Source organism: Dendropsophus ebraccatus, chromosome 13, assembly GCF_027789765.1.
Source record: "Dendropsophus ebraccatus isolate aDenEbr1 chromosome 13, aDenEbr1.pat, whole genome shotgun sequence".
Lineage (NCBI taxonomy): Eukaryota > Metazoa > Chordata > Amphibia > Anura > Hylidae > Dendropsophus > Dendropsophus ebraccatus.
This window is the reverse complement of record NC_091466.1, coordinates 73,186,065-73,200,890: the sequence shown is the minus strand read 5'-3', so window position 1 is coordinate 73,200,890 and position 14,826 is coordinate 73,186,065. Positions and strand designations below refer to the sequence as shown.

Genomic DNA, 14,826 nt, shown 5'->3' with positions numbered 1-14,826 from the left:
ATTTCTTAGTTTCCAGGGGTGTCCCAGTTGCCTGCACTGCGAGATAGAATACATAGACCTTCCTTGGTAGCTTTGTCCTACCCAGGCTAGTTACTCTTGTGTTTCAGGATACTGCCCTGCACCCTTTAAACATGTTCTCGGCGTGGGTTAGGGTGTTCCTGGTCACTTCTCCCTTAAAGTGCCTATCACTGCATAACAGATATAGTAGAAGTGATAGTAAAAGAACTATGCAAAGAAAGAGTCCGTGGAGTCTCGGTTGCGAGTCTCAAAACACGGGATAGCAAGATATCTCTAGCCTGTTGCCACGGGGTGCCTCCATGATGGGGAGAGCACCACACCACCCATATAAATAGCCCCTTAAGTCCCACTCGGATGCGAGTATTGGAACATAAATAGGGAAATACCAGGGTGGCCCCTTTTTGTCAATGTCTAACTCAAGGTACGAGTATTGCCATCATGACAAGGGCTTGCCAAGGCAGGCCTCCATCCACAGACAGCCGTTTCGGGGTATTTGGCCCTCATCAGTGTGGGGTAGGATTCTGGCTAGTTGTGGCAATGACAAATCAACCACTCAAAACACAGTAATCACTGAACTCAAGGAGAACAGTGAAAAAAACTCCAATAAAGTACTCAATCAAGAATCTCCACTGATGCCCCCAAAAATTTAAATATGCAAAACAAGAGTCCGTGTAGTCTCGGTTGCGAGTCTCAAAACACGGGATAGCCAGATATCTCTAGCCTGTTGTCTTTCTATCTCTAGCCTGTTGTCTCTCTATCTCTAGCCTGTTGAACTAGTTGTCTCTAGCTGCATCTGAACACACTAGTGTGTAAGACTAGACTCTCCTTTGGAATTACTACAAAGAAGACATCGCCTAAGAGTCAGTGATTATGTTGTGTATTCTGTTTACAGGTAAGGTCTCCTGTAGGGATGAGTGAACCACGAGGAGGCTTGGGCTCGTCCAAACCCACACGCTCTGCATTTGATTACAGGTGGCTGAAGAACATGGATACAGCCATAGACCAAACCAAAGGCTGTATTTGTGTTATCCAGGACTCCCTAGGGCTGCAGCCAATCTCTTGATCCACCGGTAACAAATTCAGAGCAATCAGGTTCGGACTAACCAAAGATTTCTCGAGGTTCACTCACCTATAGTCTCCAGTCATTATAGGTGAAACACTTCCAGCATTCCCTGACTATTGCTCAAGCCATAATGTTAGCTGAGGCTTTGCATGGCAAAAACTTCCATATTACACTACCTAACTTTGCATTGGTATATACAATTATAAAAAGTAATCATCTGCATCATCAGAGGTTTAACTTGAAGCCAGTGGGTCCCAGTGCAAAAATCTGTCACAAAGTCCCTCAACAATAATGTTTCATATATAATCTCTTTATACAGTATAAGGAAAAGGGACTTTATGGGCCCCCTCGGGCTCCCAGGCCTGGGTGCAACTGCACCCCCTATAGCTACACCCCTGTGGGACACACCACACCACAGCCAGTCTTCCCACTTCTGAGCATTGACCTCTTGACTTGAATGGGACATTGCTGCAATACCCTACCTCTACTAAGGGTACTATTACACCGAACGATAATCTGCCCTATCCGGCCAACTATCGTTCCGTGTAATAAACACAACGATCAGCTGATTATCGTTGTCATCGGCTGATCGTTGATATAGGTTTGGACCTATAATTGTCAGGTGCCGACCGTGCATCGCTATGTATAATAGGTGTGCAAACGGCAGCTCAGCTAACGATATGCAAAGAAGAATACATTACCTATCCATGCTGCAGGGCTCCTCTTGCGCTCTGCTTCTCCCCGGGTCCCGCGCGCTGCAGCTCCACAGCAGCCTGTCTGAGCTGACAGGCCACTCAGCCAATCACAGGCCAGGATCGCCGTGGCCAGTGATTGGCTGAGCAGCCTGTTAGCTGAGACAGGCCGCTCTGAAGCTGGAGTGTGTGGGACTCAGGGAGAAGAAGACCGCAAGAGGAGCCCTGCAGCATGGATAGGTAATGTATAGTTTAAACAAGGGCTGCAAGGACATCGGTAACGATGTTCCTGCAGCCCTTGTTAAACGATTATCGGGACGTGTAATAGGCCCAGTAAAAGAGCGCAGATCTAGCAGATCGGCGCTCGTTTACAGTTATTATCGGGCCCCCATTGGCCCATATAATACTGCCCTAAGTGTGCAGTATGCAGGTATACATGCCCATGTAAATAATGAAGATGCTACAGCTGATGTCTGAATGTGTGTCCCTCCAAACAACTGATAGTTTATAGCCTATAACATTTAGAAGGATAGCAGTAAAACATGAAAAACAGTACTTGCTTGCTATTGATTCCCCACTAGTGTCGGTCCCATTGCTTAGAACTTCCCATTCTCCATCCTTCCCCATAGGAAATGCCCATGAGTACAGCCACTGATTTCTTAGATGGACTGTCACACTGTTTTAATTCACAATACATTTGGATCTATCAACAAAATCAGAGTGAGTACAGCTACAGTATATATATATATATATATATATATATATATATATATATATATATATATATATAAAATATATATATAATATATATCTGCTGTATATGCTGCAAGAAGTGTTGTTTTATTTACATTCTGAAACAGTGCTGTCTGCTGCCACCTCTGTCCATGTCAGGTACTGTCCAGAGCAGCAGCAAATACCCATAGAAAACCTCTCTTGCTGTGGACATTTCCTGACATGGACAGAGGTGGCAGCAGAGAGCACTGTCTGAAATAAAGTTAATAAAACACTTCCTGCAGGACATACAACAGCTGATAAGTATCGGAAGACTTGAGATTTTTAAATAAAAGTAAATTACAAATCTATCCTATGGATCAGTGTGTTCCTCCCTGAAAACACCTTTAAGAAACACCCCCCCCCAAAAAAAAAAATAAAAAAAAATCCTAAAACACATTATGGATGCATTATAAGTAGCTACAAAAAAATATCTAATTTGCTAAACCCCATACGCTCAGCACTTGACCAGTGGCTGGAAAAGATGGATAAGATAGGGATACCTGGAAAACATGGAGGGGGATATTTATCAATATGGGCATACTCATGTGCCCTCATTCAACCCACTAAGTTTACCAAGAGGCGTCTCTTCATAGCAGGTGTAGAATTCTGCCATGATTTACAACTGTTTGCACACCATGCCTCTGCACTGCCTTGGTGAGCGAGGCCTATGCTATGGAAAAGGTGCAGAGTTTTTGAGCAAACTGCAAGGTTTGTCCAAAATTTTCCATGGCATACCCCAGGGGCGCAGTTAATAAATCTGCCCTGGATAGTTTTCTAAAGGAAAACTGTCACCAGACTGTACTAACGTCAGCACCTCCTGGTTTCCCACGAGGCACCATGTAATTGTGAATAATGTTCCTTTCCAAATACAAGATGTCTTTAAGACTAATGGGCCAGTGCCGCCACAAGTTTCCATTAGCGGTACTATGCACTGGTTGCAATAACCTATCTTTTAAAACCGAAGTAAATTCAGTGATGTACTAAATAATTAAAAAACACACAAAAACATATAACAAATCTACATATATTATCACTATAGAAAACAGTTTAATATTTTTTGCTATTTTTTTTTTTTTAATCTCGGGTGGGCTTAAGTGTTTCTAGAAATACCGAATGTTAAAACTTCCAAGGATGCTTAGGAAAAATCAGAGGACTTCTTTGCCTCGGGGCCTAATACAAGTGTATTATGTGCCTGCCATTAAATACGACGCCGTTCAAAGAGTTCCCGTCTTCAATTTGACCTACATACAACTATTTTAAGAGTGGAGCAGCACAAGCATTTCTAGTTGAAACTGATAAAAAAAACCCTCCATGTTTAAGTGCTTTAAATGCCAACAGCTAAGATAACCCCCGGTACAAACCCGTCCGCCGTCCACGGACAGTATTTATGGAGCAGACCTACTGTAAATGGGTCACAGCCAAATTCCTGTAACGTAGGATTAGCAGCGATGCAGTGTGGTTAAAACCATGATTGCTGCAGAGGTGGGGTAAGCAGTGTACCGTAAAATTAGGAATAAATAGAAAGAGACGCCTCCCTTTGTTTGTTCCCGAGCAGAAAGGAGGCGAAAGCGGTTCCTTTTACTATAATAAAAGATGAAATGTATCATCGTCTAGTTTAACACTCTTGATATTTTGACATTTTTCAAGAAACACCACTGCTATTATCTGTTGGAGTAAGTCCCCGTGACAGTGCGGAGCTCAAGCAGAATTAATTGGGTAACAAAGAAAGCTGCAGTTTTGTGCCTCGAAAAACAGCATGTAAAATAGTCAGGCTGTGATTCTTATTCTTATTACCGTTTCAATGTTTCCTCTGTGCTATTTCCAGAAGGTCTTTCCCTGGCTGCTTGTTGCCCCAGTGTGTGTGTATATCTATCTCTATATATATCTAAAGAACAGGGACTTACGGGATTTTACAATGAACGTGATGTGTTTGCAGTTGCTGTTTGTTCTTTTTGTCATTTTATACTTAGATTCCTCACAATGTGCAATATTATTACCACTAAAGGCCCTTTTACACAAAAAGATTATTGTGCGAAAAATCGTTCGAATTTAAGCGATAATCTTTTGGAGTGTATGCAGGCAACGATCTTACGACTAATGAAAATTTATTGGTAGGTCATCGATTGCATCTTTTGAGCAGACCATTAAATTATTGTTACCGTATTTTCCGGCGTATAAGACGGCTTTTTAACCCCGAAAAATCAGGGTTAAAGTCGGGTCTTCTTATACGCCGGGTATGGTCGCCTCATATGGTGGGAGGGCTCAAAAATGGCCCCATCCCCACCGCATGGGGCAACCACTATAAAAAAACCCCCAAACATTTAACTCAACCTGGGCCTGCTCCCAGCCTCCGCGCGCCTCCCGTACCGTTCCTGGTGCAGTCAGTGTGACGTGCACTACCTGCGCCTGAAACTGAGATCACCAAACCTCTCCCTGGCAGCTGAGCGTCTCATCGGAGAGGCTCGGAGACGCTTGGCTGCCAGGAGTGCTTTGGGAGAATGAGGGAGGCTTAGGGAACTTCTGGCACACCTCTCATTCTCCTGAAGCTCTCCCGGCAGCCGAGCATCTTCGAGCCTCTCCGATAAGACGCTTGGCTGCCGGGGAGAGGTTCGGCAATCTACGTCTACGGCGCTGGTAGTGTACGTCACACTGCCTGCGCCGGGAATGGTACGGAAGGCACGCGGAGGCCGGGAACGGGCCCTAGTTGAGTTAAATGTTTTTTTTTTTTTTTTTATTTAGCTGCAGTTAACCCCCTGCTTGACCGCGAGATGGGCTTAAGTGATCTTAAAAACGTTCACAATATCAATTTTTCGAACGATTTATCCCTCATGTTATGCAAAGACTATAGCATCAAGGCCCTATCTTACCAAACGATTATCGGCTGTTCATGGCTGATTACTGGCCATTCTGGCTGATCATGGTCTTTCAACATGTTGAAACAGCCTGATTATGATAGCGATGGTCTTCCACCATTGACTTTAATCGGTCACCTGGAAGATCTAAGGATTGTCCGGGCAGTCCCTCCCGCAGCTCCCTGCTTGCATGTCATAGCACAGGCAGCTAGTGGGGAATGAGGGGGAATTGAGCGTTGACCGGAGAGTTCGGCGATCACTTCCCCCTCAATATTGTGCCATGTAATACGACCTTTAGGGTACAAACCCACACACCGTATACACAGCAGATACGCAACAAATACGCAGCAAATACGCAGCAGATTTGTTGGTACAGATTTGATGCTGTGTTCAGTTATTTAGATCTAATCTGCTGCGTATTTGCTGCGTGTTCGCTGCGTATTTGCTGCGTACCGCAGCAGTAAATATGCTGCATATACGGTGTGTGGGTTTATACCCTTAGTCAGGTTAGTCTGGGGGCAGCACGGTGGCTCAGTGGTTAGCAGTGTTGCAGCGCTGGGGTCCTGGTTAAAATCCCACCAAGGGGAACATCTATAAAGAGTTTGTATGTTGTCTACATGTTGGGGTAGGTGTCCCCTGGGTTCCCTCTGGTTTCCTCCCACGCCAAAAACATACAGATAGGAAATTTAGATTGTGAGCCCTAAGGGTGACAGGTACCAAAACTAAGTGCTGCGGCATCAGTTGGCTTTATACAAATTAAAGCATTATTATTATTATTAGTCAAAAAATACTTACAATTCTTAAAAAAAAAAAAAAAAAAAAAAAAAGAAGGTCTCCTGAAACTTCACACCATCCCCCCTACTCTCTCAGCCATAACAAAGAGCAAAGAATAAGCGACTCCCGCTCTAAGCCCCTTTCATATTACACAGACAGCTATTCCTTTAAGTGGCCACCATGTAATATTACATTTTCAGTACGCCGGGTGCTGCAGGGGAAATGTAGCGTTTCATGGCTGGTTGCTATTTTCAGCGCTGCTCCCTTTAACGGCACAAGTGTTCTGATAATAAAGCGGAGTATTTTGGAAAATTTTAATTCCTTATGACTTCTCCGCAGCTCCTGAGGAAACTACAGGCTATATTATGAGAGGCTGTAGTCTATTTGGATTGATATAGCAATATGACAATGTGGGAAGTGATCCTACACCGGGAGTGTCAAATCAAGGCTCTCTGGCTGTGGCAAAACTACAATTCCCATCATGCCTGGACAGCCAAAGCTAAAGCTTTGGCTGTCCAGGCATGATGGGAATTGTAGTTTTATCTCTCTACTGCAAAACTGCACATAAAACAAGGGCAACCATTGCTTTTAAGAGATTTTCCATAAGGGCGTTTTATGCAGGCGGATGGTGGAGAAATGAATGCGTCTAAGATTCATTCCAGAACACTGCCCGGTTTAAACATCCCAGCGATCACCCCCGCCACCTCCAAAAAAATCTAACTCTTTTCTGTCAGCTGATTGCATCCTTTATGGAAACATTAAAGTCATATAGCGTTTGCTGACAGTACGTTCCTTGCTTACCACATATTATCCTGCCCTACAAAAACATGGCCACTTTCTTCCATAGACAGCACCCGTCAGGTGTGGTTTGCAATTAAGCCCCATCACTTCAATGGAACTAAGTTGCAAAACATGCACCCAAACTGTAGACAGGAGCGGTGCTATCTCAGAAGAAAGCAACCATGTTTTTGTAGCGCTGAATAACCTTTAAAGGGATTATCCAGTGCTACAAAAACATGGCCACTTTTCCCCCTCTCTTGTCTCCAGATTGGGTGGGGCTTCAAACTCAGTTCCATTGAAGTAAATGGAGCTTACTTGCAAACCACACCTGAACTGGAGACAAGAGAGGAGGAAAAGGGGCCATTTGTGCGTAGCGATTGATAACCCCTTTAAAATATCCCTTTAAGTCAATATCCAACTCAATTTTCAAGTCTAACAAGGGAAGTACCAAAGCCAGGTATCCATCCACAGACAGGTGTTTCAAGGAGTTTCCCCTCATCAGTGTAGAGCAGGATCCTGGCTAGGTACTAGGTACGATAAAACGATCACTGATCTCAGGGAGACCAGCCAAAGAATACTCTGTAGGCTGCTAGTAAAAATGCTCAGCACAGTGAAATCCTAGGTGCATTGCCTGCTGGGAAGTACAAATATGTAAAAAGAGTCTGTGGAGCCTCATTTAAGAGTCTCGAAACACGGGGCTAGCCATATATCCCTCCAGGGAAGGACCTATCCAATGGGCACTCCTGTAACTTATTGTGGTCTTTGTGACAAAATTTGTAACTCCATTCTGGATCGGCACCCGGCACAATCTTTATAAATCTTGGCCTTGGCATGGGTTTGAAGTGGTTTGAGCAAAGAATTGAATGCAAGAAGAACAATTATCCAGTAAGCCACCAAAAAATCCAACAGATTTTTGAAATCCAGTCCATAAAATACAAATAAAAGTTGCACCATCTCCATAGATTGGAGTGTAGACGCGTTTCGGCTTGTGTTAGGCCTTGTTCACAGTTACACATACAGATTAGCCTGGATTCATATTACAATTGTTCTATACAAGGCAACCGTACATCGGTATAATGGGATACCGACATAGACATGAATAGACAGGCACGGACCCTATTGACTTCAATGGCCTGAACGTAGTAAGCTAATATTGTGTCAGTTCCAGAATGTATACCTGTTTTGATGAAACGTGACTGTTTGGGAAATGACCCCAAATAGTCACTAGCTGAGTATATGTCGACCACTTAAGTAAATGGGGCCTGTGCCTGTTTATATTGGTGTCCTATTTTGACATTCTGCTGACATATATGTGCCACGGATGGCCTGATGGTGATGGACGCGCAGCCTTACATTAAATCCAAACTAATATCAATGTTACATAATGTCCTTGTTGCCAAGTTACAGTCTACAGCATGCGATCATGTTTACCAAGGAAGTCTGTTTATTTCTATTAGATATCCCAAAATGTGCATGCAAATGGATTCAGAGGACTTTGTAATGTAAATTACCATGAATAATTACACAGTTGTCTATAGACGTGCACCAGCAGTATCTGAAGATGGAAGGGGAAAGTCACAAATTTTACCTTTAAAAATAATATTTTATTTAGAGAAATGCTACAACATCTTGCATGGAGAACAGGACGACCAGGACCATGTTGTCTCCCAGGTCATAGGAAGAACACCTGCCCCCACCCACCTATTGACTCCACCTGAGATCATGTTCAGTGGAAGGTACACAAAACAGATATTGGACATAAGGAAAGAAATCACAGGCAGAGGGGTCATGTGACAAGTAGTGCTGAGCGTTCGACTTGGTGGACTAGAGTGGTCATGTGACTGAGCCTGAGAACACAAGGGGAGCTAGAAAAAAATAATCAAAGTGCATATACAGCAGAACATACAGCAACCACAGAAGTCAATGCAATTCTAGTTTATTGAAAAGTCCTGGACAACCCCTTTAAGGCGTTTTTTTTTTTTTTAACTGTTTCCTGTACCCATGCATGGTGACGGTCTATTCCTGAGCACTGACTCGGCTTAAAGCACTGGAGGCGGGCCCGCTGGCCCCTAGTGTGATGTAACCCGTTCCCCTCTGTGACGCGGCTCCATTGATTCTAAGCGATGCCCAGCAATAGACAGTCACCGTGCATGGTAACGGGCAGCAGTTCAAAAAAAGGACCGCGGCACCATCATCCCCACGCAGGCGCCCATCTGGTCATGTAAAATACACCAAGCGATAAACTAGTGGTATATTCACCTTAACGGTTTCAAATTTGGTATACTAAGGAGGCCTTTTCAAAAAAGCAGAAGAAAGAAGAAGAAAGAAGAAGAAAAGAAGAAAGGAAGGAAGGAAGGAAGAAGGACGAAGGAAGAAGAACGAAGGAAGAAGAACGAAGGAAGAAGAACGAAGGAAGAAGAACGAAGGAAGAAGAACGAAGGAAGGAAGAAGGAAGAAAGAAGAACAACGGAAGGAAGGAAGGAAGGAAGGAAGGAAGGAGAGCGAAGACAGAAGAGCGAAGACAGAAGAGCGAAGACAGAAGAGCGAAGACAGAAGAGCGAAGACAGAAGAGCGAAGAAAGAAGAGCGAAGAAAGAAGAGCGAAGAAAGAAGAAGATGATGAAGGAAGAAGAACGAAGGAAGAAGAAGAAAAACGAAAGAAGAAGAAGAAAAGTTTCTCTGTGGTGTCCTTATCATTTTTAATAGCGGTAGCACCTGTGTATAAAGTGACTCTCAGCTAAAATGAATGGGAGATAAACAACTGTTTCCATTATCTTCCATTTTCATTCACTGGATTATGATGAAGCAAACTACCATTCAGAATGAGGACCAGGACCCTTCATTATAAGTACCAAACAGGTCCCAGCAGACAGACCACAACCAATCACACTTTTAATGACATGTGATACAGTTGCTGACATGGATTTATTTATAGAATGACAGATAATTGAAAGTAACTTACCTGTAACCACGCTGGGGATTTTAGACAGGAAGCTTTTGACTGTTCGTATAGGGACTCCACCAGCTTTATCATCTTGCATCCTGGTGATGATATCTTCAATCTGTAGCAGAAGAAAAACATATGGTTTGTCATTATGGGCAAGTAAAAGGACGTCGGTCGTTTCTGATATGTTATTTATGGGTCTTAGACTGAAGAGTTCTTTGTATTCCTACCTAAAGCGATGCATTCAATTACATCAGAGGAATTATGTTTAGCACTGGCAATAACTGTGATGAGTGTACAGAAGAGGAAAGGCCGTGCACATCCCGCAGGAATATAGAGATGTTCTTGTGTATATGAAGGCTGGAGCTCTGGAGGTAGTGGGGTCATACTGCCTGCATGAAGCTTATGGAAGTGAATGTTGTCACATTGTGGCCATAACCCTATGGTCCTCAGAAACCTATCCAGAATGGAATATTGGTGACTGCTTTGTTGCGCTCAATGAAATTTGAGGGTCACAAGGTGACCACATTTACTTTCATAAGATGCAATGCAGGCTGCGTGATACAGTGATATTTATCCATGAGACATGTCAGAAATCCTAAGATGCTATATAGCTCTAACCTAAAATCCAATGGTTAGCATATCAAACATATTTAAAGGAGAATAATTAAGATATAGAAATAAAACTCCAATTTCTTGCTCATATACAGTGGTGCCTTGGATTACGAACATAATTCGTTCCGGGACGGCGCTTGTAATCCAAATCACTCTTAAACCAAAGCAAATTTTCCCATAAGAAATTACTGAAATGCAGACAATTGGTTCCACACCCCAAAAATAATGATTTTTTTATTCTGAACAAGTAGAACAGATGAAATAAACAGTTAGAAACAGCTGAATCTGTGATAATATAAGTTACTGTACAGTATAGCAATCAGCATGTGGTATATAATGTATAGTAACTGTATAACCCTGATAACACAGCAGCTGGATATGTGATATATAAGTTACCATACAGTATAGCAGCATGTGGTGTATAATGTATAGTAACTGTATAACCCTGATAACACAGCAGCTGGATATGTGATATATAAGTTACTGTACAGTATAGCAGCATGTGGTATATAATGTATAGTAACTGTATAAACCTGATAACACAGCAGCGGGATATGTGATATATAAGTTACTGTACAGTATAGCAATCAGCATGTGGTGTATAATGTATAGTAACTGCATAACCCTGATAACACAGCAGCTGGATATGTGATATATAAGTTACTGTACAGTATAGCAGCATGTGGTATATAATGTATAGTAACTGCATAACCCTGATAACACAGCAGCTGGATATGTGATATATAAGTTACTGTACAGTATAGCAATCAGCATGTGGTGTATAATGTATAGTAACTGCATAACCCTGATAACACAGCAGCTGGATATGTGATATATAAGTTACTGTACAGTATAGCAGCATGTGGTATATAATGTATAGTAACTGTATAACCCTGATAACACAACAGCAGCTGGATATGTGATATATAAGTTACTGTACAGTATAGCAATCAGCATGTGGTGTATAATGTATAGTAACTGCATAAACCTGAAAAAAAACAGCAGCAGATAAAGGAAAGAACTTCAGATCCTCATAATGCAGTAGCGTAGTACAACAGGATAGAATAGAGAAGCAGGGCTGCTGTCAGAGGTTTGTGTGGTCACATGACTACAACGGGGAAGGGGGAGGGTGTGTTCAGCATGGACCAATCAGGAAGGGAGAATCACAGAGCTGTGCAGGAGGACAGAGACAGAAACTTTATATACAGCAGTGTGTATAGCTGAGTGTGAGGGAAGGCACATTATAGCAGGAATGGAGGGGATGGGAAACACAAGGGCTGAAGGAGACTGCAGGGAGCATGAAGGAATGAGCAGGGCAGATGTGGGCACAGTATAGTAGCACTTTGTCCGGGGAGAAAGGGGTTACAGCTATGGAGAGAATACCTCCACAGTCCTGTCCCCTGATACAAGCCCCAGCCTGAAGTGGATCTGCTATGATTTGGAAGGTGAGGGAGACTTCCCGGGTCAGAGTAAAGGGGCTGTAGACCACTGTATTTATCAAAGGCAAAATGCAGTTATCATATTAAAAGGCCATCTAGCAATTTATTATATATATTTTCCACCAGTCCACAGATGTATGACTGCTGGTGGTCCCACCACTTGGACCCCCACTGATTACTAGAACAGGGGTCCTCAGCCCTCAGTTTAGATGCATAAGAGTGGGGCTGTGGTGACACGTGCCCAGCTGACGCATTCAGCGTCCATGGGACTGGTGACTACAGTAAGCACAAGCAAGCACCATCAAGGCCTGGACTGTATGCCTTCATGATTTCCACTATAGTAAACCATCCATGCATCATGTGTAAACTACTCCTGTCATGAAATGTATTGTTTTTCAAAATCTACTGTCAAACTGACAAAGCACAATCTTCTATCTAGTGATACAAAGTAGAACAAGAAGCTCGGCACCAGCTGATTGACAGTTGTTTCATATACACTGGGAAAACTGTCAAACAGCCTGGGTGGGTGAGGGAAGTCTGACTCCATGGATCCGGACAGCACATACATAGCCTTTTATTAACACGAAAATAATAAATGATATACATGGATCATCCAGAAAACCACTGACAAAGGGAACAACATTGAGTATCTTGTGGATAAGGGGTGGAATATACAGTAAACAGTCAGTTCTTGTCTTGGAAGTCGATGTGTTGGACGCAGTAAAAATGGGGCAAGAAAAGGGATCTGTGTCAGCTTGACAAGGACTAGATGGTAAGGTGTAAAAAAAAACCTAGGTAACAGCATCTACAAAGTGCCAGGTTTTGTGGGGTGTTCCCAGTATGGAGACAGCTTTAGAGTCCATGCCTCGATGGGTTAGAGCTGTTTTGGTGGAACTGTTTTAGGCAGTGGTTTAAAAGCCGGCAGCCTGCAGGGGGAGGGGGGAAATTGTTTTTAAATAGCAACTTACCTCCCCCCGTGCCTGTGCTGAGCGTCCAAGGGACCCCTCCGGGATCTCCGGCACTGAGGCATCGCAACGTTGTTCAGCTAGTCAGAGACTGGGATGGGACGCCTCTCCAGTCACTGATTGGCTAAGAGGCCAGTCCATCAGCCATAAAAAGCATTGCCCCCCCCCCCCCCAAAGTCGTGACGTCATTGCAACTCAGGGGAAAGAGACTTCCGGCGGGACTCCCGCAGCTGGTCCAGACACTCACTGTGGGAACGGGGAGAGGTAAGTGCGTGGATAAACGAAACATATTCCACCAATCCAATAAAATCCGGTATATATTGTAAATAATAAAATAAAATAAAAATCTTTACATACAGAAATGTAAGTTCTCTAAAAATTCTAGGTGCGTTTCGTCTCACTCTGAGCCTTGATCACAGCATGAGGTCCACAGGTGAGGTCCTCTGCATTCTCATTCTGGTGAGACGAATAGTTCCAACCTCTATATCAAGCAAGGATTGTTGGCAATAGTGGATTATAATAGGGCCGTTTTGGGCGGTAGCCCGGGGCCCATGGCCACCCAAACAGACATACTTTCAGTAGTGTATTGTCTCCTGGCTACAGTTTTATCATGATTTGCAAACCATCATATCGTGTATATCATTACACTGGGGGCCCCATGGGGGTCACCAGTGCATAGAGCAGACCCATACACATGAAGAAACCAGCGGAGATCATGGGAACCAGGTGTCGGCTTGAAAAATGAACCACGTCAGTGGGGACTACACACCAGCGCCCACCAGGTAGTGAAAAAAAGATTCATTACTTGAACTGGTACGTCGCTTTAAGTTTAAAGAAAAAACACTGATAATCACTTATACTTATACGGTATGTAACAAATGTACTTGAAATGTCCTTTTAAAACTGATCTTGGCCACGCTAAAGAACACGAACAGCTGCCAGAGTAAAAGAAAACATTTGTTTGGAAGTTTTAAAGATTTTGCTGTTCTCACCAGTTCTATAGTAAGATCTATGTATCCAGCTCTGGAAAGGGCTGAACTGACAATGGTCTGCATTGGTAAGAGGCCACTTGGGAGTGGTTACAGTATATAAGACACAGGATTATTGTAAATTGGAAAATCGTTTACTCTGTGCTGTTTTACCAGATGAGAAAGTCTTCCAGGAAGTCAGTATTCATAGATCTGAAATTCAGCGGCGCTCCGTACTATTTTTACTTGTAAAGCACACCAACTTAATGAATGCCTTAAAGGGGCTGGCTGAGGGAAGACTTTTACTGCATTTCAATGAGTTGCCAAACAACTAAAGATTTTAAGAACAAGACTTCGGAAACTAAAAATATCTTCTATAGGTGGTAAAAAAACAAACAAAAAAACACTAGGGGGGAAATATATCAAGATCTTTAAGCCTATTTTTAGGTGAATAATTGGATATTTCGCCCATTTCTGGTCTAAGTTCTATTTATGAACCAGTATTCAACGGGTGAATATTTTTTTTGATGCAACTTTTTTTTATCTGTCTGTTTTGAGTATTACTCCAAAAATTTGCCTAATCTAGGATTTGCACCCAATTTATCATTTGCAACTTTTTAAAAAGTCCCACAAACTGGTGCAGGCCAACGTCTGGTCAGTACCAGGTAAGTTTGTTTGCATTTTTTTTTACTATTTTTTTCCCATAACTTTATGAATATTTTGTTAAAGGGGTTCTCCAGAATTACGGTAGAAAAACATGGTTACTTTCTTCCAGAGACAGCACCACTCTCATCACCAGTTCAGGTGTGGTTTGCAGTTAAAGGGGAACTCCAGGTAAAGGTTAAAAAAAATGAAACTTCTGCAAAAGCATAAAGCATTACTTACCTATCTATTCCAGTTTTGAAACTACCAAAAATCCATTTGTTTTGGGGGTTTTTGTTCT

The 14,826-nt window shown here is 42.8% G+C and overlaps 1 protein-coding gene across 9 annotated transcripts in view; it reads right to left on the bottom strand.

The window, feature by feature from the left end:
• RGS6 (regulator of G protein signaling 6) overlaps positions 1 to 14,826 on the bottom strand; it is a 290,618-nt gene that overhangs the window by 77,361 nt on the left and 198,431 nt on the right. For all 9 annotated transcript variants that reach the window (XM_069949184.1, XM_069949176.1, XM_069949181.1 and 6 more), the window contains one exon: positions 9,915 to 10,014. In XM_069949184.1, the coding sequence (XP_069805285.1) occupies positions 9,915 to 10,014 (100 nt within the window). The remainder of the gene's footprint in view (positions 1 to 9,914; positions 10,015 to 14,826) is intronic.